Source organism: Gasterosteus aculeatus, chromosome 9 (assembly GCF_964276395.1).
Source record: "Gasterosteus aculeatus chromosome 9, fGasAcu3.hap1.1, whole genome shotgun sequence".
In the NCBI taxonomy this organism is placed as follows: domain Eukaryota; kingdom Metazoa; phylum Chordata; class Actinopteri; order Perciformes; family Gasterosteidae; genus Gasterosteus; species Gasterosteus aculeatus.
Window position 1 is genome coordinate 18,007,534 of NC_135696.1, and position 24,682 is coordinate 18,032,215.

The 24,682-nt window shown below is 47.3% G+C and overlaps 1 protein-coding gene across 2 annotated transcripts; it reads left to right on the forward strand.

The window, feature by feature from the left end:
* The first annotated feature begins 1,412 nt into the window (after positions 1-1,412).
* Positions 1,413-24,046, forward strand: mtnr1aa (melatonin receptor 1A a). Of its 2 annotated transcripts, none has more exons than XM_040187429.2 (2): positions 1,413-1,929; positions 22,532-24,046. In XM_040187429.2, the coding sequence occupies exons 1-2, from the start codon at positions 1,746-1,748 to the stop codon at positions 23,398-23,400; spliced, it is 1,053 nt and encodes a 350-aa protein (XP_040043363.1). In that variant the 5' UTR covers positions 1,413-1,745; the 3' UTR covers positions 23,401-24,046. The 2 variants fall into 2 exon arrangements, with proteins under 2 accessions (XP_040043363.1, XP_077965384.1); XM_078109258.1 differs by lacking the exon at positions 1,413-1,929 and adding an exon at positions 21,769-21,921.
* Positions 24,047-24,682: the final 636 nt, after the last annotated feature.

Consider the following 24,682-nt stretch of genomic DNA (forward strand, 5'->3'; position numbering starts at 1 on the left):
AGGCCATGAGATGGAGGGACGGGAGGGGAGAGGGGGGGAAGGGGTGGGGGGGGGGGGTGAAGGAAGGGAAAGGGCAGCTCTGGATTAAACGTCTGATGATTTGGGGACGTTGATGATTAGTTACATAACGTTGTTAGGAGATGTATACAGACTCAGGGCCGGATCAGTGAAGCGCTGCAGAGAGAGAGAGAGAGAGAGAGAGAGAGAGAGAGGCGAGTTACTTCAAAGGAAAGATTCCAGAGACGCAACAGAAGCGTCCTTGTGGGGTCCTGAAAGACGGAAAAAATGAGCTGCAAGATTGTGATGATCACAAGATTCCTGCACTTGCATCTAGTTCTATTTAATGATCTAAAGATTGTATCACGTAAAGATTAATCACAAGTTTAGCTCTGCATTATACATCGTTATTTCTTCCCTTTCAAGCCGCCGCTGCAGAGGGAGTGACTCGATGATTCTTAAAGCAAAGAGTGACCCGTGGATGATCAGGGGTGATGGATGATCTCCTCCAGAAGGCCACCGACAGGTCATCACCTGAAACAAGGGTCGAGGTCACGTGTCCACAAATACACAGAGAAACAATCTTTGAGTTTGTATTATCAGGACAAATTACAAAAGTTAGATGATTGCTTTTTCTTTTTGACACTCTTTTCCTTTGTGAATTTCAAGGAGCTTTTCATTCATTCCAACTGTTCGACTGTTATCACACACACACACACACACACACACACACGTGTAGCTGTGGAACGATGCCAGAGTCACGGGGAAGTGGTTGGGGGTTGAGTGTGTTGCTCAAGGGGAATTGGGCACCCGCCACTTCTCAGGCCAAGTCCGCTCCGTCGGAGCTACGGCGCCCCATCCTCAACGATAACACACACACACACACACACACACACGCATGACTTTCTGAGACATGTCTTGCATGAGCTGCGGAGGTGTGCGTGTGCGTGCGAGTGGGGGTGGGTGACCCATTTCTGGAGAACATTATCAACTAACAATAGCACAACGGAAAACCCTCAGAATAGAAACTCCATCGTGCATAAACGGTATCGGGCAATAATGACGAAACTGAGTAAATCAAAACTGATGTTCACCATCTGTGAACCTGTGAAATGCAGATGTGTTTATATTCTACCTGAGTCACCTCGCATCACTTTTACACGCGGTTTAAAGCTGCTGCCGCCTGACTGGCGCCGTGAGGAGGTTCTGTGGAGTCATTAGCTGATAAACCATGAATGATTCTCTCACATTGTGGTGAATGGGCTGCAGAGAGGTAGGACGCCATGGCGTTGCTCTGTTGCGCCTCTCTTCCACCAGGCGGCAGTATCACGCACCCCCCCCCCCCCCCCCCCCCGCGCCACAAACCACCCCCCCCCCCTCCTCCAAATATAAAAGCGCTCCTCCCGATCACATGCAGGAAAAGGCTGGTAAACTTGGCAGCGTCATGTCGCAAACACGCGTACCGACCAACGTGAATGGCGCGCGGCCGCAGGAGTGACACCCGAGACGACCACAGCTGATCCACGGCGGCCGGGCGCAATCCACGCGTGGGAAGGGGGAGAGGGGGTTGGGGGGGATGGCAGGGGGTGGTGTCGGTGTCGGTGTCGGTGGTGGTGGGGGGGGAGAGTAAAGGATGAAGGAGGGAGCCGCGGAAGGCTCCAGCATCCCGCCGCCGTCCGTCTCCGAAGCGCGCGCGCCGGCAGACGTCTGAATTTGGGCCGGTGGAGAAAGTTCCGCGGCTGTGTACAATGCTCATGAATGGGTCTCACCTGAACAGCTCCGCCACAGACCCACGTGACACCGTCCAGAACCGCCCGCCGTGGGTCACCACAACTTTGGGCTGCTTTCTCATCTTCACCATAGTCGTTGACATCCTGGGCAACCTGCTGGTCATCATCTCCGTGTTTCGGAACAAGAAGCTCAGGAACGCAGGTGAGTCAAAAGTCCGGGGGGGGGGGGGGGTTCGCGCGTGCGTAAAAACAACAGCCGCGTCAAAAACAGTCTAATGTGCTAAAATGCTTTAGTATCACAAGCATTGTGCATTTGTTGTTGTTCGATTTGTTGTTGTTTTCTTTATACGACCCCCTCCCCCCTCCTCTTGTTGTATCACTGTAATATCTGATATAATAAAATAAAGGTGCTCTGCAATGTGCGTCTCGCCATGGACCGTTTGGACCTCCGCGACTCCGCTGCTCGGTGACCTGCAGCGCGCGCGCGACCCGCCGCGCGGAGAAAAAACGCGGCGGCGGCGGGGAGAGCTGCGACCAATGCGCCCCCCCCCCCCGTGGCGGTGTCACTCACTCCGGCCACGAGATTTAACTCCATCGCGAACAGAACAAAAAGGTGTGGGGGGGGGGTCGATGTGTGTCACGTGCGCGCGTGTGCGGTTGTCTTTGTTTTTGTTTTTCTGTCTTTTTTTTATTTTTTATAAATGCGCGCCGCTTCACCGGGGATCCGATCGCTCTGCAGAAGCGGCGTCGCGCTCATTAACTCGCGGAAGAAAAAGCACCGACGGGCGCTCCGGTCGTGCGTGAGAAGGGCGCACGGTCACCGGCAGCGACACATATCGCGGCTGTCACGCTCGCCCCCTCCCCCCTTCCCCCCCCTGCCAAAAGCGTGGCACGAGAAGAGTGAAACGTTGAGGGAACTTTTTTGAAGTAGTTCTTTTAATCATTCCTAAATGTTGCGAATGGTTGAGCGTTACAAGCTGGACTCGCCATTGCATTCATTCCACTCATTTTGATGCTGAAAAAAAAAAAAACGTCCCAAAACTCATAATGCATAATTGTGTGCGTGCAAAACCGTCCGTGCACGATGCGCGGTTCATGCCCTCGACTCCTTTTTACTACTTTCCCTTAAAGTTCAGAGAGGCGTGCATGACTAACCCAAGGCTCTCACAATGTTCTGTTCCAGGAGCCATATTGGCGAATTGAATGGAAGTTGGCAGACGCATTGATTGACATAAAAAAAAAGCCCATTTCCGCTCATTCTCTCATCACTGCTGGAATGTTTTGGAGGGCGAGTCCCGTTTGTTTTACCGGAGCCAATCTAAACCTTCAGGAGGGGCCTTTCACACCTTCTGTGCAGAAAGAATTCCATTCCCTGTTCCCCTGAGTAGATTGAATCCTTTGCACAGAAACACAACTGGGAACATGTTTTCCTGCTGCAGAGAGATTCCATATTGGATAACGAAGGGGACCCAATAAAAAAAAAGGGGGGAAATGAAATATGTGGTGAAACTGGCAGGTTTCGTGCACGAAATGTCCATCGAGCGAGTGGACGCGAAGCCGGCAGCGCCAATGAATCATGTTTAATGCCCCTGCCCCGGTGTAGGTAACGGGCATTTCTAAAGTCACGCCGGAGAGGGAGAAGAAGTTCTTCTGCTGGCTGTTGGAGCCAGAGGGAGACGTTAAATCACGGAATGAGACGTCACGTGGTGTTTTAATACCCTGTAGGGCCGGGTAATAATTCACTGTGATAACGACCAGTCTCTCAATGGAATCGTATTCATGTTGTCATATCAGTATCGGGGAAAACAAGCACATAAAATCGTCTCCTTAGGGACCCTGTCTACAAGAATACCCTAAAGTTAAAGTAATGAATTGTCTTAATCTGATTGCTCTGTATCCTTTTTTTCAGTGTATAGCCGGAGAATAGTGATTTATTCCCTTTGTTTCCCTCAAAACTCTTCGTTTTGCAGGAAACTTTTTGTGATGCCTTTGCATCGTCTTTCCCTCCCGTAGATGGCCTGCTTTCTTGGTGGGGGGGGGGGGCGAAGAGGCCCTTAGCTCCTTTTGAAGGGACCCACACGTCCTTACGGGCCAGAGCTGCCAACGAGTCCTCCTGTAGGCTGGAGGTCGCGGGCGGCGAAGGGGGGGTCAAAGAAAAAGACCCAATTTCCTTCCCCCCCCTTGCAGACGTACTTCTGTTTCCTCAACGCAACGAGTGCTTTTTTTGTGTGACGGGGGTTTGTGTGTGTGTGTGTGTGTGTGTGAACGAGGACAAAAGAGAAGCGTCTGCCAAGAATCCGTCACATGGTCTCTGCTTTTCTTGTTTTTGAATGATTGTTCTTAAGGTATCACCCACAGCCCGAAGTGACAGACCGGTTCTGTTCTTTCTTTGCACGACTTCCTTGTACCTCCGGTATCTGTTGAAGCATTCTTTCCCTCACGCTGATGCATATTTTGAGACATCATTGCAGCAGGAAGTGATGTTTGTGTGTGTTTTTTAGCGAGCTGGATAAAGAGAGACCAGTGGAAAACAGAAAGAAAAGAAAGAAAGAAACAAACCCTCTTCTGTAGGCGTCATACGTACGTAGCGGTTGTTTTTGCAGCATCTTGTTCTTATTTTCCGTCAGGAGGGAAAAGCGGCTGAAAGACTTGTTTTGTGAGGAACTTTAATCCTTTTAGATCGGGCCTCGTCAGGGCCGCCGCGTCCATTCTGAAAGCGTTTTGCACGAGCGGCGCGATCGGACACGTCGTGGGAAATGTATCGGGTTTGATTAGTTTGGCCAGAACGAACCTGGAGGAAAAGGATGCACTCTGACGCATCTTTGCCGCCTTACTTACGTTAAAAAGTCGTTTTTTCGATTAGAACTGCAATCTCGAATCTACCTGCGTGCTGCCCTTTTCTTCTGAACTTAGTTCTACAGCCTCTTAGCTCTTGCCGTGCTTATGGTGTTTACTCAACACTTACTGTACTTTCTAAAACTATGTGCTGCCTGCAAAAACTCACCGCCTTTATCATGAGGTTTAGATAAAGAGCTGAAAGTCATTCGCCCTCGTTTTCTTTATCGAGGGCGAATGAGAACAAGTGACTTGATGAGGAAAAAGAGTGTCTTGATTTGTCACGAAACGCCTGCAGGGAATATTTCCCTTTTGCGTCTGAGGCAGCTTTTCATGTAAAGTCTCAGTGTTTCAAGTGGGCTTTCAAAGCTCAAGCCACTAAGGGGCCTTCAGAAAACTGAGAAGGCCACGGGTTAGAGAGCCCACCTGTACGGTGAAGAGGCCTCTCTTCACTGCACGTTCGTTTTTGCAAAGAAACGATCAGATTGCGTTTATTTTACTGAGAGTTTCAGTCGCGTATTTGGTGATTTTCAATTTGCGATGGAAACAGTGCGCTGAAATGAGTCTTTATTCAGGAATTCATCAGAATTCAAATGAAAAAAAATACAATCCACTGAACACAGGAATGCAATAGAGAACCTTGTTTGATTTAAACAATCCAATTATTTGATTATCTCCTTCCGGCTTGCTATCTTTCCTACCAACAGGCATGCGGAGGCGCGGCCGCTCGCTGGGTTTTGTCAAGTTTCGGTGGAGATTGCTGTGATAATCATCAGTGCGGCGGAGCAGCTTAACGGTATCAGGAGCCAAAGGAGACGACGCAGTGGGCGAAAAAACGACACTGACTGGCCCTCAGCAGACAGCAGGTCACGACCTGGCGAGTCATTTGCAGTCGAACCAAACAAACGAACACAGGACAGACCTGCGCGCCGACAGAGGTTAAGATCCACAGGGGGATCAAGTTTGTAGCTGCCGTTATTGTGGAAACTAGAATTCTGTCAGTTTTGTAATATTAACCATTTTCTGTCGGATCTGACGGATCTGGTTCTCGCCTCATTCCGGGGGGGGGGGCGTCCGGGTAAAGAAAATCGTGCCAGCAGCAAGTGCTCCTATGTCTTACTCTTGCCAAGGGCCCCCCCCCCTCGGCTTTTTTGGCAATTTCCTGTTTGTTTTTTTGCCGCCGGATTATCTATAAACACGAATGGCGGCCCGGGGTAATCCGCGGCGTATAGAATGTGGGCTTTGTTCTCCTCGGAGGAAATAAAAAATAACCTTCTTTTCCTTCCCCGGTTTGCATTCTGCGTGGCGGTTTCCACACGCCCGCTTTCGCGCCTCATCTCAACCCCCCCCCCCCCCCCTCCAACCCCTCCCCCCTGCTCTCAAGATTACTCACCCTCAACACGCCGACACTGTTCTCTTTTCACTTAAATTTTTTACCTCGCAGGCTTCGTATTCCACGGCTCCGTGTCTGTTCGCATCACTCTGATCCGACCCCCCCCCCCGACCCCCATAGTCCTCTGAGGACGCGGCGTTGTCAGGCGGCGTACCTGTGGAGGGGGCTTCTGCCAACGGGCCTTTTCCGTCGAGTCGGCGCCGCGGCGCTTTATCGCACAAACCTCGCGGATCCCAGATGGTATCACGGCCGCGTGGCTGAAATGAAGATAGGCGGCTATTTGTACACGAGTTAAACCACCGGCCTCACGCTCTCTTAACAAGAGCAGGCTTCTGGCATCTGGTCATCTCTGACCCCCCCCCCCCCCGCCCCGGCCCCCCTTTACCTTCTCCTGCTCTCCTTCTGTGTCATCCGGATGGAGGACAGCTCGTATTCAAACGACTCTATAAATACAAGAGGGCATTTTTGAAACCATTTAAGACCCCCCCCCCCCTTGCATGCCTCCATGAACTATTGTAAATACTTGTACAGTGAAAACGTCTCTCTGCTCGGGATGACTCACACGGGAAGCTGGGGGGGGACCGGGGGGGGGGCACGTGAGATGGAGTAAAAACCTGATGCTCATCCGAGGGGAACTGTGCGTAACACACGCATGCTGCAGAGCGCTCACTGTAGAGCGGCAACTATTTCATTAGACACACACACACACACACACACACACACAGAGGCAGGAGCTCCGGCCGGCCGGCGACGCTTCTCATTCCAGCCGGGGTGAAACAGAATTGGGGGGCAAGGCGAGAAACGGTCTCCTCTGTTTGCAAGGTGCCCTTTGAAGGAAGCACTCGGCCCGCCGTCTTCCAATCAGCAGCTTCCAGCTGCGAATGCGTCAGGCTGCATGACTGTTGAAGGCTGTTGAAACGAGGCACTGATGGAAAAAGAAAAGAGGGGGGAAAAAAAAATTTGCCTGGTCAGTCGATTCCTCCTCAGATAGAAAAACCTTCAATTTTTTTTGAAACAACACAACGGACAGATAAGAGAGCCTGCAAATATGCATGAGCCGACGCTGTTAATCCGTTAAACGGCACGTCGGGAGGACATGTGGAAGCCCCCCCCCCCCCCCGTGAACACTGGCGCATTAAGGCCTTATCTGACCGCTTTCTGTGGGGCTCGGCGATGTGGTTTATCACTCAGAGCGCACAAACACTCCCGATCACTGCGCCGTTGTGTGGAAATTCATTTAGAGTGTCTGCAGAGCAAAGAACATCCTGACAATAATAGAAAAAAAGGATGCAGATTTTTGTTGTTGTTGTTGTTAAATTACTAACCAGGTTCCAGCCGAGCAAAGTTCAAAAGTACTTCTTTGTTTGATCTGCTAATTTTTCCGAGCGGAGGTGTCAGAATGAAAACAGGGTGTAAAAAAACAGTAAGAGACCTTTTTTTTTTTCTGTATCCCTGAGCAACAGAACCGAGTCCGACCATTAAATCTGTATTTCCTTCGACACTCTGCACAAGACGAGATTCATCCGGAAATTTTCCGCTGAAACCTTCTGTGAACTTTGTGTTATGCAACGACTAGTAGGGAGACATGTTTTCCTGTTCTATAAGCGAAGAATCGCCGCTAACGCTCACGAGAAAAGGACTCTTTGGCCGGTCAGGACAAGATGTTACACGATGAAAGTAGAAGCTCATGCAAACTTCAGCCAAGAAGAAATAACACTGCAAATCGATAAAACTACAGTGTTCAAGCTGCTAAATTATTGAACCTGTCTTTTTTCATTTTCTTCATTCTATTCCTAGTTTCTATTATGCCGTAGAGTATTCAGTAAACTGGGCATTGAAAGGCATGTTAAGGCAGCGTTATTAACAGCAGCAGGCAGCTGTTTCGCTGTTACCCGCTGAGCGCAGTGGAGCGTTCAGCCGCCGACCGGATGGATTTTTCCTTTTGCCAAAAGCGAATATTGGAAAACATTCATGAAATGAAAAGCTGCGGTGGCGGTTTCATCGCGATGTGGACGCGGACATCACAGCCCGTCCTGTCATTGACTGCCTGTTTGAGAAAACACGCGCTCATCTATGGAATTCAATCACCGATGATTAGATCTCTGCCATGCGGCCTCGACCCAATTTAGTCTTCCTTTGTTTCTGTTTGGAATCATTTAAGACCACTTATCTCAAACACCATTATATATATATATATATATATATATATATATATATATATATGTATATATATGATGTCATTCTATTATTTAAAACCTCAGAATCCCTCATTCTCAAAAGGTGCCCAGGTTTTCCAATTAAATAGCAATCAAAGAATACGTGGTTATATCAATTCAAATAGAAATAAATAATAAAAGCGAGGACAATATGATCAGTGAAATGAGTGATTCAACTTTTTGAATTGCGTCAGTGGTGCTTTTGCAGAACCGCTTTAGAGATAAATGAATAGAAATGCTGATCTCTGAGAGAGCTGGCGAGCCCGATTCTGGGTGGTGTGCAATTATGTGTCGCACAGCCGCTCTCCATCGAGGAGAAACAAACAGTTCGGCTTCAACCGGTTATTCTTCTGTCAAACAATGGAAAGCAAGATTTCTGTCTCATATTTAGTTTGTGAGATATCTCCACACGGAGGTTCACCGTATGGAGAGAAACAAAGCCGGAGGCCTGCGTGGAATTTGGAAAGAGGCTTCAAAACCCGGAGTGTGAGATTTGGTTCAAACCACCACACCGTTGCCCTCGCGGGAGGAGAGCCGCGGGGCCCCCCAGGGAGCCCGATGTGACACCCGCCACGGCGTCTCCAAGGCGATGTTCAACAGCGCCTACCTTCCCACTTCCCACCCGACTCACGCCGCTAAAAGTACATATACGCAGAAATGATGAATAATTCATAATCCTAATTAGTGTTTTTATGTTCAGGGGCTCTCATTGTGGCTCAGAGAGAATCCGTCCATCCATCCTTCATCGTGTTTAAGCCTCCGTCGGGTGACGCGAGCCACACGAGGCGCGTTGTGACACGTCCTTTGTGGCCTTTCGTATCATTTCAGTAATGAGTTGATTCCCGACGCGGCTTAGTGTGTGACCCCCCCCCCACACACACACCTCGCCCCCCCTTTGCAGTAGGCTCTTTAGTGACCCATAAACACTGATTATTGTCTGAGTGCCTTTTGTCACACTTTCACACGTCGCTTGGGTTCATTCCAGCGCTTCTTTGGGGCCGATCCAAGAGCAAAAGGAAATTAGGCTGCAGGAAGTTGGATGTTTTTGCAGCTCAGGGAGGAAAGCCCCCCCCCTCCCCCCCCAGTCTCTCTGATAACACGTGAATCGACTCATCGGCATGAAGTGTGAGGAGCAGAACTCTGATGCATTTGCAGATGATGTCGTTTGCCGACTCTGCTGACACCTTGAACCTCCGCCTGGAAGCGCCGCGTGATTCCGCCCTGCGGTGTCAACACTTCCGTTCACTTAAGCGGAACGCGATCAGGTAATCGGCGTGGAAGTGAAGTGGTCACGTTACGAAAAAGTCACCACGCACCAGTTGCCTCTCCTTATGCCGACGCATCGATAAGCAATGACATTTTACGGGGCTGAATTGTTATTTAACCACAAGCGCCTCAAAGTCTTTCACTGCACCTCGTCTCTAATGAGAGGAAGGGAGGATGTGTTGATAGTGGCGCAGAATGAGAGCGAAGGATGAGGTCATCAGGGAAAAAACTGTGTGGATTCGCTGGTGGGTTCGGCAGTAACGGCAATTGCACGGTTTCATTCATTGTTTGCTTGAGAAATGTCACTTTTGTAGCTTTAATGTTTGCATGGAGGAAAATAATACACAAGCCTTTTTAAGTGCAGAATATTCTATTATTCCGTTTCCCTGAACATTGTAACCCTTTCACATGCATTCCTCTGAAAATAGATCGCTGCTGTTGAAAATGCTGAAATTTGATTTTAGAGCATGTGGGCGAAATAAAACCGCCGCAGGCAGCGGAAGACAAACAGCAGCAGTATCAGCGAGTCATAAGATGATGGCCTTGATTTAGGGGAATGGCTCCGCAGCAGTTGTAAAACAATCATGAATAGTGGACATATAAAGGCTGATTGTGAACAGCCACCCCAAGCCAAACTTATCTGGAGTTTTGCATCAAATTATTCCCAAACAACCTCGAAACCTCAAATCCCTCAACCACTATCGGCTATTCCAGATTGGGACAAACAGTGACATAATCTGATTAGGAGCCGAGCTGACAACTTGTGTGTTGTCACCAAAACATAACAACGACCTCAGATGCATTGGATTCGATGATTCGTGTTACACCAGAGCAACACATGTTTTGAGCGCTGTGTCGAGTTGCGGTGGAAGCACAACGCGAGGACGCGTCCTCCCCTTTTCTTTGGTAATCCGATGAGGTGTCGGAGCGGGCAGAGGCCCAAACGCGGCGTCACATCCAAAAGGAGTAATTGATCATTCGTTTGTCATCTGTTTGTCGTGTGTGTGTGCGTGTGTGTGTGTGTGTGTGTGTGTGTGAAGAACAGTATGATATTCAGACTGAGGACATTTTTGCAGAATGAGGTCATTTTGACTGCGTGTCACTTCTTTCACTGTCGAGGTTAAACTAATGCAATCAGAGCGAGGAGTGGATTCATGTCAGCTCCGGGTGAAGGTTAGAATTATCTCGTATACATGTATAGATTTCACAAGTCAATCAATAAAGATTGATTGATTATTTTACTAACTTTGGTGGCAATACGTTTTAAAGTCGGGCCTAATGGAATATTCCCGTTCTGCACTTTTAGTCACGAATGTATTTGTTCAGTTTGTTGTGTAGTTGGAAGTAAGTTCTGTAGTAATAATTAGTTAATCAGCAGAAAATTGAAGAGTTTGTCGATTAATAACGTTGTCGCTGTGAGCAACAGCATGACACATAGTTAGCTGATCCATGTTTTATATAAAGTGTTTGGCAGCTTGAAGCCAAAAGGAGCAACATTCTTTCCTTTCTGCTTCTCCGATGCTTCTGAATGTCACAGTTATAATAGATACAGACTGTTGGTCTGAGAATTGTGTTGTAAAGAAAACAAAACACGGTTAAGTTGTTATATAACTTTGCTTATATACTGTCCCAAATCCTCCAGCTTTAGCTCCCTTTAACAACAAACGGAATGTAAAGACTCCTTCAGGGTCAGTTTTTCCCACGCCCGATGATGATTCAGTGAAATTTAGATCTTGGCAGTGTAATTATGTTGGGAACCGCCGCACGCGATGGGACGCAAAGGTTGAGATACACATGAATGTGGAAAACGCCAGTGATGCAAAAAAAAAAAAACCATGGGGATTAGTGAGAAAATGGCTTTCTGGCTGCTCAGTATGTGACTTTGCTGCAGCAAAATGGGAAATTAAAGACTCCATCCAAAAGCTTACGCTCAGAGTGACACTCAGTACAAGAAAAGACGTTACCCAATGCAATACGGCTCTGTTGTCAAAAGCTTTGAAATGTATGGAATGTGAGCCTGAAAACACAAAATCAAAAGATGACATTCCAAAAATGCAGAAAGAATTCCTACGTTGGTATTAGGAGATTACATTGAGCTCTTTCAGGTCAATTGGGGTCGGATAGGATGATGGAAATAACTGCTGCACAAACCAATCGTATATAATAAAGCTCAACAGATGCTAAAGCTGTGCTATGACCTCAATTCTCCATGGGAACAGCAGAAATATATCAAAACACACAACAAGGTCTGTTTGCTTGGGGAGAGTTGTGCAGCTCATTGCATTACATCTTCATCACGCACAACATCAGACACTCTTGTGTACGTACCCGGCACGTTGGATACGTACCATGGATATTGATCGCCGCTAAAATTGTACTGCGAATGTCACCAGCGCAGACGACAAGGAAGGCCGAGGTCAGCGAGTCAATGCACGTTACATAGACGGAACCTTTTTAAATGGGTAACAGGGTTTCTGAAGATGATCCAGGGCGACCTTTGCAGTCTCTTCCTCTTTGTCCAACCATAAAGGATTCAAATTCTTCACTCACACTCAAGAACGTCCACGGCGAGAACCGGTACTGTCGGGGACGTAAATCCAATATTCACTCTCCTTTAGGCTTTAGCTCCATGAGCTCCATCCCTGCAAAACCTTCTTCTGTGTTTCGCCAGCTGGTAACTAAAGTGGACTGTTTGGTGCATTAAAGTGGTGAACGGTAAACAGGTGACTGCTGCTGGAAACATGTTTAATGACAACAGGGAGAAAGGAACGAGAATATTTAGCTGGAAGACGCCGAACGCACCACAGAGGGCGAGTTAGGTTCTTCGTTCTCTCCGTCACGTTGTGCTGCTGCTTTAAAAGACAAAAAGCATCGTGGGCCGTAGTGCAGAAGCGTGGAAGCCCCGGCGGCAGATGGCTTTGAGGCGCTGGTGGAAACACTAAATTCAGTGTTGTCAGTGTATCAAGTTGCAAGTGATTCCCCCAAAACAAGATTCTTAAACAGCTGCAGCAGCTGTCATGAGAATGTGGAGCAAACATCACACACACACACACACACACACACACACACTCTGATACGCAGTCAGCAACAGCTGTACAGTGTGATAAGCTCTGAACCGCCACCCTGTAGAAAACGGCCTCAACAACCACTGCAAATAACTTGAGTAAGGTGTACACATTACGCTACATGCAGCTAGCGTGGTGTTTTTTGATCTAGTGCATGTTTAGCAGCACCGTGAATAACGAGGGTGAGGAGGATGAGGAGGGTGATGTTTAGATTTTCAAACGTTGGGACTTTGAGATGCGTGCAGGTTCCCCTCCTGCTTCTTACCAGCAGTTGATTGGATTGTGACCAGTTTCATCCCCAAAATGCAGGAAGCCCTTAAGCATTTGTCCCTTGTGTTTTAATCTTCATTTTATTTCAGATTTACCAAATTATGTCGTAATAATCCTTCAATTCATGCTTTAAACTTGTAATCCAATACAGAGGAACCGTCTTTTTTTTTCAAAACCTTACAGGGAAACAGATTTATTTTTCACTTGAAAATTGAACACAAAAATTGGATTCAAAGAAAATAATCGTTGTTTTCCAGCTAATGGTTTATATTTATTAAAAAGCATTAAATATCTGAAGTTCAGGTAGTTTTTAGACTTTAAACCTTACCAAACATTCAGGCTTTTACTGTAGCTTAGCTTGGGTTTCCATGTACATGGACCTCGATAACCTTGAAGTGTGATGGCTGTGCTAATTCCTTAATGAGTGGCAGTAGCTCCTTATTAAATACTCCGTGTCCAGGGACCTAAATGGGATCAATCCAATCTTCTGACAGGATCAAGCTGCTCGGCAATTGAAAATTGTAATCAAAGCTACTCTGTAATTGGTTGCTGTGTGTGTGTGTGTGTGTGTGTGTGTGGGGGGGGGGGGGGGGTCTGCAGTGAAACTTGAATAAATGAGCCTGTGTGCTAAAGTTAAGGTGGCTTTATTACCTTCCATTGGAGAAAACCGTCTTGTAGGAAGTAAAATTGCAGCATCTGCTCTCTTAGTGGCTGCAGAAATTAAAAGAGACAGACACGCATTTTTATCTCAGTGATCTGCAAACTTTTTTTTTTTTTTGTTTGCCACTTGATCTAAAAACGTGAGACCGTGGCGACCCAATTCACAATCACTTCGTTTTGTCCACGTGTAATTAAAAAATATCACGCAGAAGCTACTTTGGCTTTCAATGTCTTGCTCAAGGACGTTTGAGCCGCGCAGAAATCACCGACCTCGCGATGCGGCGACGACTTTCTCTCCCCGCGAAGCAGTTTAACAACATTTCTTACATTTCGTGCGCATGATCGAGCAAACCGATGCTTATCGCTTCAGCTCTACGGCTGATGCTGGACGCTCGCGTTGGGAAACCCAGCGAACTGAGGACAGCAGTTGTCATCCGAGAATTCTGCTATAAATGACTAACGTTGAGAGACTTCACTAGAATGATTGATGTTTGTAGCATCATTCTAAACGTTAATGAGTCCAAGTCCGTGCCCACACGCCCACAGATGGCACAAGCATCTAGTGGCAGAAATCAGTCCTGCCCCCAAGTGCCATTTGTGAGTGTGTGTGTGTGTGTGTGCTCACTTAGCTGACCGTTTGTGGCCAGCTGGAAGCAGAGACCCGTATTCACTCTTAGTATTAAGACTAGTATTAGCCAAATCATTTCATTGCCTCGCAGGGGGACGTCTTCACTGGATGTTTGTCTTCGAGACGAGACGAGTCTTTGGCGATGTTTCGTGGTCACCATAAAGCCACGACGCTGTACCCAGGCCGGCCCCTCGTGTCCCGGTGGAATCCTCCTTGTAATCCAAATCTGCGTGCCCTTATGTGGGTCAACCCCATCAGTCCCCCCCACCACGCTCCAACCACGCTTCAGCCTTTCAGACCGCGCGCAAGTGCGACTTCAATCACCTGTGGAACAGTCTGGGCCGAGGGGGCTTAACAAAGGTGGGGTGAGAACAGGCTGATTAAATGTCTATATTCTGGTGGATGGGCTTTTATTCCGGTTGGTTCTTTGTGCGGTTGATGTGGTTTTTCTCAGAGGAAAGAAACATATTCGTGCAGAGCTGCTATGGAGCTTTTCCTTCGTTGTTTGTGTGCATGCTTGTGGGTTATAATGTGTTAAGGTCAGCCGCGCAATAATTATGCTTTTAACAATCGGGGATTAGTGACTAAAATGGGCTTTCAAAGCAAAGCCGAGCTTCAAAAAACACAGGAAGGACACAGTAATGTGTGGTTATTGTTGTAGGAATAATGTCGTACAAATGGAGGAGTCGTCTTAATTACTGACAGATTTACTGCAGCCAAGTATGAAGAAGGATTCAGTGGTTTTGTTTGATGCCGTAATCAATATGGGCATTAATCTGATTTTGACTTTTGGACTAAGACAACCCACTTAGTCCACTCTTCAACTACATTGTAAAGTTATTGATGTTTGATTCTCACGTGAAGATAAGTACCAGGCTGCAAGCATGATTTGGGGACATTATTGGTGGGGGGGGGGGGGCGTTCCCAGCTGTAGTATGGAGGGCCGGGTAAAGCCTGCACGGGTTGCTGACACGTAGAAACACACCATTTAGAGTCGTCAACGCACCTGAACTGCATGCCGTTGGAGGAGGGAAGGAAGCCGGAGAGCCCCTCCAGAGAGAACATACAACCCCCCCATCCACAACAGGTTTTACACTCTCTGAATGGTTACTGCAGATTAGTCAGGCTCTTAAGACCAATGTCATGACACGCGTCCTCGGCATGAGACGAGTCAAAGTCACTGTGGCTGCGAGCGTCAGCAGAACAAGCTGCGCCTGCCGCATCCGCAGCGTGATGGAGCCTGAACTCAGCAGAAATGCGTCCATTCAAACTGCACTTGGCTTGAAAGGGTTTTTTGGGAGGCTAATAAAAGGGACAAAATGCTACATTGCACGTAAGGGTCTTTTTAGTTCGCTAACCCTGAAGCACAGGCTGTGCATCGCTGGGGGAGCACCAGTAGCTGCGGCCCCGTGGTTCACCCCCCCCAGTCTCCCCATCCGTTGACCTGATATCCACCAAGACCAGTGTGATGGAGAGACGACTGCACATACAGTAAATGACACAACAATTGTCGCACACAGGAATCCGAGTCGCAGATCTCGTGTGTCTGGTGTTTTGACGTTAGCTCACCACACGTGAGGATTGACAGCGTGACACGGGAAGACTCCTCCGGAGGGCTTTATCTGGGAGATGTGACTGGACCTGTCAGCCCACGTCAGCACACCAGCTGTGGGGGCCCGGGCCGACATCCGGGGTGACACCACCCGTGGTGTTTTGTCATCTTCCTGCTCCCTGACCGGAGAAAGTGAGTGTGTGGCGGAGAGGTATTTTCACAACTCGTGATCCTCAAAATTACAGCGGGGGCCATAAGACGGGAGCCCCTCCACCGCCCTCCCCCCCCGGCTGGCTGTACGAGACTGCGGGCCGCTTAGTTCTTTAAGGAACGTCCCTCGTCCCGGACCGAACAGCGGCTTTGCTGTTTCACGGGACAGCTCGGATGTTTACAGCGGTTTTCTTGATGCAACGCAGTACGTACCACTGTACTTGAAATGTGCACTTTGCATCGGATCGGATCGGGAATCGTTACTAGCTGATGTTATATTGTATCAAATGCCTTGGATCAGCATTTTCTCGGATGGCGCTGTTGTTTTGATCCAAACTTGATTGTGACATTTGAATAATCCTCCGGCTACTTGCGACGTAGAATAGCAGCAGCAGTACTGCTTTCAACGCTACTGCATTTGATTGGCGGGGGGGGGAGGGGAGGGGGAGGCACTCCCCTGGAGCAGACCACCTCTACCTAAATTCATGCTGAATGTCGGCATTTTACGGTTAAACCCGCGTGGACACTCATCGTCCAGGCTTGTCGCTGGCTCCGTTCGCTCATGTGAATGCGATGTCCTCGAATCCGACAGCGACCCGAGGACGAAGATCACTTACGGTCCCGTTTCCCTCTGTTTTACACCGCTCTCCCTCTCTCAACCTCTTTCTCTCTTTCTTATTATTATCATTAATGAGTCGCCGTTTTCCTTTTTGCCACATTTCTGTGCGTGCCCGGGAGCTGCTGAAATAATCCCTTTTTTATATCGTTTTTTTCCTTCCTTGTTGATGTCATAGTTGTGGCTTGGAGATAGTTTGTGTGAATTCCACAAAACCTCACTAAATGCACCTGACAGAGTCCCAGACACGCACACAAACACACCAAATCCTCCCATTCATCAGGGGCTCATCTTTATTCAGGACTTTTAAATTTGTTGGCAGAGTTACCGATCGCTGGAGGAGCAGACGGTAGCTCGTTAATGAAGAAGGAAAATCCCAAATAACCCTTTCTATAAAATTAAAGAATGGGATTTGATTTGATTGTGTATCCAAGTGCCTCCGCTTAAGGACGAAATAATTCAACGCAGTGAAAGATTGTTAATTGGTTGGAGGCGGTAATTTTGACAAATCAGTCACATTTGATTTCAAAAGTAGATAAAACTCCAAGTAGCACATAAGTGTTGTTTGAGGTTCACAGTGGCGAGATGCAAATATGTAGAATCGGAAAGAAAAACGGGAACTTAACAAGATATTAATTCCTATCTTAAGGATTAACACCATGTCACTCAACATATTAATGGCCACCCATCTGTTACGACCCAAGTTACTATTTCCATTGAGCCTCTGTTTAAATAGCATGCCAGGGACCCAAAAATACATAAATACATTTCAACATAAACACATTAATCTATGTGATTAGTGCGGCAGAGGTTAACGTTAAAAATATCTTTTGGTTTTTGACAGTAAGGGGGCAGATCCAGTCACCAAGGTCACCAACATGTATTTGGTTACAAACCCCGTCTTTGGATTGGCTGGAGTGATGCATTCACAGAACCATAGAAGCCCATTTCCGCACTAAAGAAAGGGGATCGAAAGTCGATATTATGAGATAAAACGTTGTCAAAACCCAAACGACACCTCTCTGTAACCGTAGTGGACCATAGACGACAACCAGCAACAACCATAATTTACCATCATTACCGGCACTCTTGCGTCCGGCTCGCAGACCGGTCCGTATTGGTAAAATGAACTCTAAATTGGTGAATATCTTTCAACTTTCAATACGGATCGGAAAAACGGATTTTTGGAAAATCGAAATTATGAAATAAGACATGTGCAGACTCCTTCCTAGTTTGATAAAGTTGGCAAGATATTCATAGATTCATTAATCGCCATTGATTAATACATTTCAAAATGTGCGATTAATGAGTACATTTTTTTAAATCTATTTACAGCCCTAATAAATTCCCAGGAGGCCTTTGGCCACCTTCCATTTATCAGGTTTTATATCCACTCCTTAGTCTTTCCTCAGGGCCTTTAACCTTGGATTCAGTGCAGCTTGGGACCAATGGGGCAGTTATTACTGAAACTCTACTGAGTTTCTTGTGCCCCCTTGTAGCAACATTAGATATTCAGCCCTTAATAAATCCATTTCTCTCTCTCGCTCTCTCAACGTGTGGATCTGATCCTTAAGACTAGTACAAAATAGGCCTCGTAAATAAGGAGACCATATATCATCATTGTTTCCCTGGCTTTGGAAATAGAGTTTGCAGATTAAACTAAAAGGGCCGTTTGCTCTACACAATTCCTCATAAAATAATGTAAAGGCCTTATTGAATTCTAAATGGTCAACTATGATGCTAAACCGTGACACACTATTTTAAATCACGATTGATCCACTGTAGGTGTCGTGGAGTAGCACTTTGCAATGATATGATCTATTCATGAGGCATAACAGAGAAATAAGTGATCGGCAACCTGCGTTGCTCCCGTTTCCCTTCACCAGTCCGCTTTCCCCCAAGCGGCCCGGCCCCCCACAACGTGCCGGCTCCACGGTCGGATCCAATAATTAGGGGCTTCGAGCAGGAGAACAAAGTAGGGTACCAACCGAGGATCGCACAGTCTCTGACTGCAGGCTGATCGTCGCAAATAAAAGGAAAAATCATCAGGGGAGGTATCGAAGTGCCGAAGGTCGAATCAGCTGCAGGATTTGCCGTCGCACTTCATCAAAGCGCCTCTGCTGCTCGTGCAAATCTAGCGGAATGGTCGAAGTAAAACGAGTAGTCTCCTTTCGTAACCAGCGGCGCGTCCCGGCATTTGGGACATTTGGACAGGGGTTTGTGGGGGAGTGTTGGGCCAGATATGGGGTGCCCCCTCCTTTATAATCAACCCCCTCAAAGACGGGCCCTAAAGCCCCAGCTTTCTAAAAAGACGTACGTCTGCTCCAGTTCTCTCCAACGTGTCATTCTCGGATTAGAAAGGCGAGATCTTGACTCAATTCTTTGACGTCTCTTTTGGGTTTTTGACGTTGCGATTTGGGGGGGAAGGAGGACCATTTTTGTCTGTGTGCTCAAGACTTTCTTCAGAATGTCTTCATTTAACTGTCAACAGTCGCCCCGGTGAGCACAGCGGCTGGTTCCGAGGAATCGGCAGGGCGCGGATCTTGTTCTTCATTAGTTCTCGCATAAAACAACTTTCCCATAACCCGTCCTCGGCATGTGTGCCACTTTGTGGAGTCCAAGTGGCATTAAAAGTGGCGGTTATGATGAAATGTGTTTGGATGATTCAGCAGAGCTAAGCTGAGCGACCCTTTAGCCACCTTTTTTTTTTTTTCAATGCATAATATTGAAATATTTATTCCACCAAATACAAACTGTCCCATTTAATTTCCTTCTCTCACTGTCTCAGAATGTCACACTCAAAATTACAGGTAGATATTTAGTTATTTTGCAACCGTCCGTTGACGCAGTTGCTTTAATCAGGAAAGCCTCTCAGTACCATGTGCAATAACGCTCCACTTTTCCCGTGGCACTTTGCTGTGGCAGTTTCCAAATTGCTTTCTTTTGATGTTTGTGGGAAGTGACTTTCAGCATAAAAGCAAAGTATGAATGCCCTCATGTGGTTGGAGCTGCTATCTCTTTGAACCACTTCTTCCATCTTGCACACAGCACTGAGTGCTAATATACCCAAGCAAGAAAGTACATTTCCAGGTCAGGGAAACGCACGTCTGACAGTTCAGTTTGCACCGGCCCTCACACTGCCGGGATTTCGGAGCAATTTAAAATTGAAATTTCATGATATGAGATATGCAGTTTTTTTTCTTATTCAGTACATATTCCGAACTAATTGAAATGTTTTAATCCCGTAAAATGAGCACTGTGCAGGATGTTCTGCCAAGGACTGCTTTCGAAAACACCTCAGCCCAATCCCACTCATCCCACTTATGCTGAGGATTTGGACCGTTACATTATCAAAATATGTTTCTTTTATTTTCGCAAAGAGGCATCATATTCACACAAAACAACAGTTGGTCAGTGGACAATTTTAAAGTGTATTTTTCTGAAAATAGTTGTATTAAGTCACTTAACACAACTATGTTATAGTCAAAACGACTCCTAAAACCACCGACAGTACCAAGGTTTGCTGTTTAATGACTCACTGCTTGAAAACATTCATCCGGTACGGTGGAACTGTATCTCCCCTTGTAATCCGAAGCAGTCTGGAGGGAAAACAGACAGATAAAAACGAGTCCAACAAAGCGTGAAGGTGGCAGTCTCATGCCGCGAGGGCTCTTTTTGCCACAGAGGGACAAAGGATTTGTGAGGTTGGAAGAAGAAAAGCGGTCACACTGGAAGCCCTGTGTTGTGGTGACACATGAGGGACAAAAAATATGGCGGGAAAAAACTGCCAAGAGGAGCTTCAATGATCCAACCCAAGCAGCCGATGAGCAAGTAGAAGCAGAATATTTAAGAACTGCACAAATCACATCTAACCCGCTGCATTTCCCTCCAGCGCCTTCAGGACAAGAAAGTGTCAGTTTTCATATGACAAAGGGAAAGCCGGGTCGTAAATCCCCTTTTGTCTGTTGAAAGACCTCAGTGCAGCTGCTCGGACTCTTCACTTGGATCGGAGAAAAACAGCCCTTGAGAAAATGGGCCGAAATCCTACTTCAAACGCTTCAGGCCGACGCAGACTCAGAGGTGTCATTACTGGCAACGTTAATTAACTATTGCATTGGTGGTTACAACCAATTTCGGTGATGTCTTTTATTGTCAGTGTGTCTAAAAACAACCGGCACATTCACCGTGCGTCGCTTTGCCCAGACTGCGTAGCTAAAACGGTCGAAGAGACGATTGCAGAAATGGGGGGAAAAAGAAGGGACACGGCACCGTATCTCTCCTCAGGCCAAATGAAAACTGAGTGATGTGTCAAACACAGTCACGGGGACGGAGGCAGAGACAGAGACAGTCGGGGACAGGAGTCCAACAGCCAAAAGAGCCAAGCTGCTTGTAGGCCGTTCACACAACGCCCTCGTCAAGGTCAAGGCTGTTAATAGTGAGTGACTTTAGGTAAACTCCCGTAACAGGGGGGTTAGAGCAGCTAATGACCAAAGGGATGGAAGTGGAGCTCCTTAAAGGGGATCTCGTTTGCGTGCTTTGCAGCAGCCAGGCCTTATCTCTGCACACACACACACACCTGTTCACCTGTTCACCTGTTCCAGAGGACGATACATAACACCGAGCTCCATCAATAACCAGGTCTATCTGTGAAATCTAACGGCTTATCTAACGGTGATCAGCCATTTGTCTGTGCACACTGTGGGTGAGTAGAGAGCACCGTCGTCCTCCAATCAAAGGATAAGCCGCCTGTCCGCGTGCCCTTGGGCACTTCACCCCGACATTGCTCCTGTAGCTGTGACTACTGTGTGTGAATGCTAGTTACCGACGGGCAGGCGGTCATCAGTGTGTGAATGGTGGAACCATGATAGGAAGAGTCACAGCGCTTTGAGTGGTCTGAGGAGTAGAAAAGTGGTCCTCACGAAGATAGATAAATGGAAACAGCACACGCACGCAGAGCTAAACCCTCTGGCAGCCGTGGGACCTTGTTTTAACAGCAGGTGCACCTAATTCCTTGCTTAAAAAAAGCACAACGATTTGTTAATAGTCCCAAGTCATCCCTTGGCAGGAGAAGAGTTCTGCAGGTATGTTCCATGGGAGATAACAGCGCTGGGATTCTGATGCTCCAGGGAGACTGACAGCTCTGCAGCGGCTCGGGGAGGGGGGGGGGGGTGTCTCATGGCGACAGTCCCGGTGTCAGCGCAAAAATGAAATTGCTCTGCACTGATTCTAGAGATACGTGCGTCGTGCTCAGCTCCCATCCGACGCGCAGCAAATGCATGTTGTCATCTGAAAGGGTGTTTAGCATCGGCGGCTGGATGTGAACTCGCCATTAGGCCTCATAACATTGTGCTCACTTCTGCACGTGGAACAAATTCCGCTAGTATTGAAGTGACAGCTGTGAAAACGCCGCGCGACTAGATGTTAGGATTCTGCATCACCCTCGTGACAGGCAGCGCAGCAGTGAATCATGATGAAACACAGAGGTTTGCATTATTGTGCTTACACACACACACACACACATAACGAGGCCGTGGCCCCTGTGCCCTTCTTGCTGCCCCCCCCCCCCCCCCCCCCTTTCTAATTCTTCTATTTCTCTTGCATTATTCACCAACATCAGCGGGCGTATGCAGAATCATTTGGGTAAACAACCAAATATACAGAGACATGAATAACAGCGGATGCTTTCCTTCTCAATATCCAGCCTTGAGGCCCTTGTCCTTGTGCGTTATGTAATGAAGTAGGAACAATGACATATGGATTCCTCCAAAGGATTGTTCTGGGGGGGTTTTGTGCATTTTCAGCATATTTACAAATCACGTACACTTAAAGTACTGCCAGCCCTTTTCCTAAGCATTAAAGAGATTTTTTTAGGACGTTCCTTCCCGCCAGACTCCTTTCAGTTTTCTCTCTAATCTCAGCGGCTCCGATAATGAGGAGCCTCCCAACGCCTTCGTCTGAACTAATAATTCTGCAAATGTCTGAACTAATAATTCTACACGCTCCTAGTACATCACTCTCTTGTTTACTTGGGTGACCGCTCTGCTCCGTCTCAATGACTCATGTGTTCCTCCCCTTGTGCTGTCCCGTCTGCAGGGAACATCTTCGTGGTGAGTCTGGCGGTGGCCGACCTCTTGGTGGCCATCTACCCGTACCCTCTGGTCCTGACCTCCATCTTCCACGATGGCTGGGACCTGGGCTACGTCCACTGCCAGATCAGCGGCTTCCTCATGGGCGTCAGCGTCATCGGCTCCATCTTCAACATCACCGGCATCGCCATCAACCGCTACTGCTACATCTGCCACAGCCTCAAGTACGACAAACTGTACAGCGACGCCAACTCCGTCTGCTACGTCGTGGTGATCTGGGCGCTGACCGTGGTGGCCATCGTGCCCAACCTGTTTGTGGGCTCCATCCAGTACGACCCGCGCGTTTACTCCTGCACCTTCGAGCAGTCGGCCAGCTCGGCGTACACCATCGCGGTGGTCTTCTTTCACTTCATCCTGCCCATCATGATTGTCACGTACTGCTACCTGCGCATTTGGATACTGGTCATTCAGGTGCGGAGGCGGGTCAAGCCGGACAACCGGCCCAAGCTGACGCCGCACGACGTGAGGAACTTTGTCACCATGTTCGTGGTGTTTGTGCTTTTCGCCGTGTGCTGGGCTCCGCTCAACCTCATCGGCCTGGCGGTGGCGATCAAGCCCAAGGAGGTGATTCCCCTCATCCCCGAGTGGTTATTCGTGGCCAGCTACTTCATGGCCTACTTCAACAGCTGCCTTAACGCCATCGTGTACGGCGTGCTGAACCAGAATTTCCGGCGCGAGTACAAACGCATTGTAGTGTCGGTGTGCACGGCGCGCATCTTCCTCCAGGACAGCTCCAACGACGCCGGGGAGAGGATCAAGAGCAAACCGTCTCCACTCATGACCAACAACAACCGGGTGAAGGTGGACTCCGTCTGAGTGAGAACGCCAAGAAAAAAGAAAAAAAAAAACCGAAGCAAACGTATGCTGTGACTTGAGCGGGGAAAAAAAACAAAACACAAAAACAAATGTGAGAAAAATACCAAATATGAGTATAAAACGGTTTAGTCATACGGTGCTATCGGACCTCTGAACCATCAGGGGTGCATATTATCTTTTTGTCTTTTAATCGAGCACTCCTGTTTGACTCTGAAGTACCTGTAGTACAGTAAATCTATGATGTCCGTTTGTTTTACATATTTACAGTGATGATTTAAATGTATCATGCATTATGTACGTATTTATTTTATATGAAATGTTGTGTAGATATATGGTGGGATATATCTGGTTCCATTTAAATGAAAACAACATTTTATCCGGCTGATGGAAAAAAAAAAAAAGACAAAAGTTGGTTGAAAATATAACCAACAATTTGTATAACCTCATTTGTGACACTGTTACACTAATTGAGTGCAAGCATTGTGAGTTGCTGCTGTCTTATTATACTGCGATACATTAAGTGGAATATATATTTGAGTATCTCTCTCTTTTGCTCTCTCTGCCACCTTGTGAGTTAATTATTCTGTATGCATGGATATGCAGGAATCGTTCTAATGCAAAATAAATCTGATATTGATGGACAATGTTTTTTTAGTCCTGTGTCCAATTTTCTTCCAAATGCAAGTTTGTTGCAATCCTCTAACTTTGGTCGCTTTACATAATTTAAACCATGTGACATAACCGTTATGTAGTACTTCTCAGAGTAATTACTTAGATCTCTGCACAGAGGAAGTTCAACTGAGCGAGAAACACAAACTGCATGACTTCGTTCTAGATTTTTGTTCCAATGTTATAATTACAAAAACTATAAAACATGCATAACCAAATGCCGACTCTAGCTTCATATGTCCAAGGTGTATTGACTTTGTTCTTTTTGCACACTGGAGTTTTGAGGACACTGCGTGGTACCTGCTCATACTTCTGTATGCGGCAATATCCGAGTTTAGGTATTTCGAATCGTAATCATGAGTCAAAAAAATGGCTTTGGAACATCTGTAACGATGACGAGGCTTTGTGTCAGTCACTCACTGCCTGTGCTTAGGAGACAGGGAGCCGTCATTGTATGTGTGTTGCATCGCGTGCGCCGGCCTTCTGGTCAGTGCAACATCAGACAAAGGCTCGATGCATCACCGGGGACAACGGCTCAACTTCCGCATTTGAAATCCACTTGGCTTACGTAACGGCCGGTGACCGTCATCCACTGAGCAAAAAGCTGAAAGAG

Coding starts and splice junctions, on each gene's coding strand:
- mtnr1aa (XM_040187429.2), top strand. CDS start 1,746: ATGCTCATGAATGGGTCTCACCTGAACAGCTCCGCCACAGACCCACGT. Junction 1,930..22,531: donor CAAGAAGCTCAGGAACGCAG/GTGAGTCAAAAG, acceptor TCCCGTCTGCAG/GGAACATCTTCGTGGTGAGT.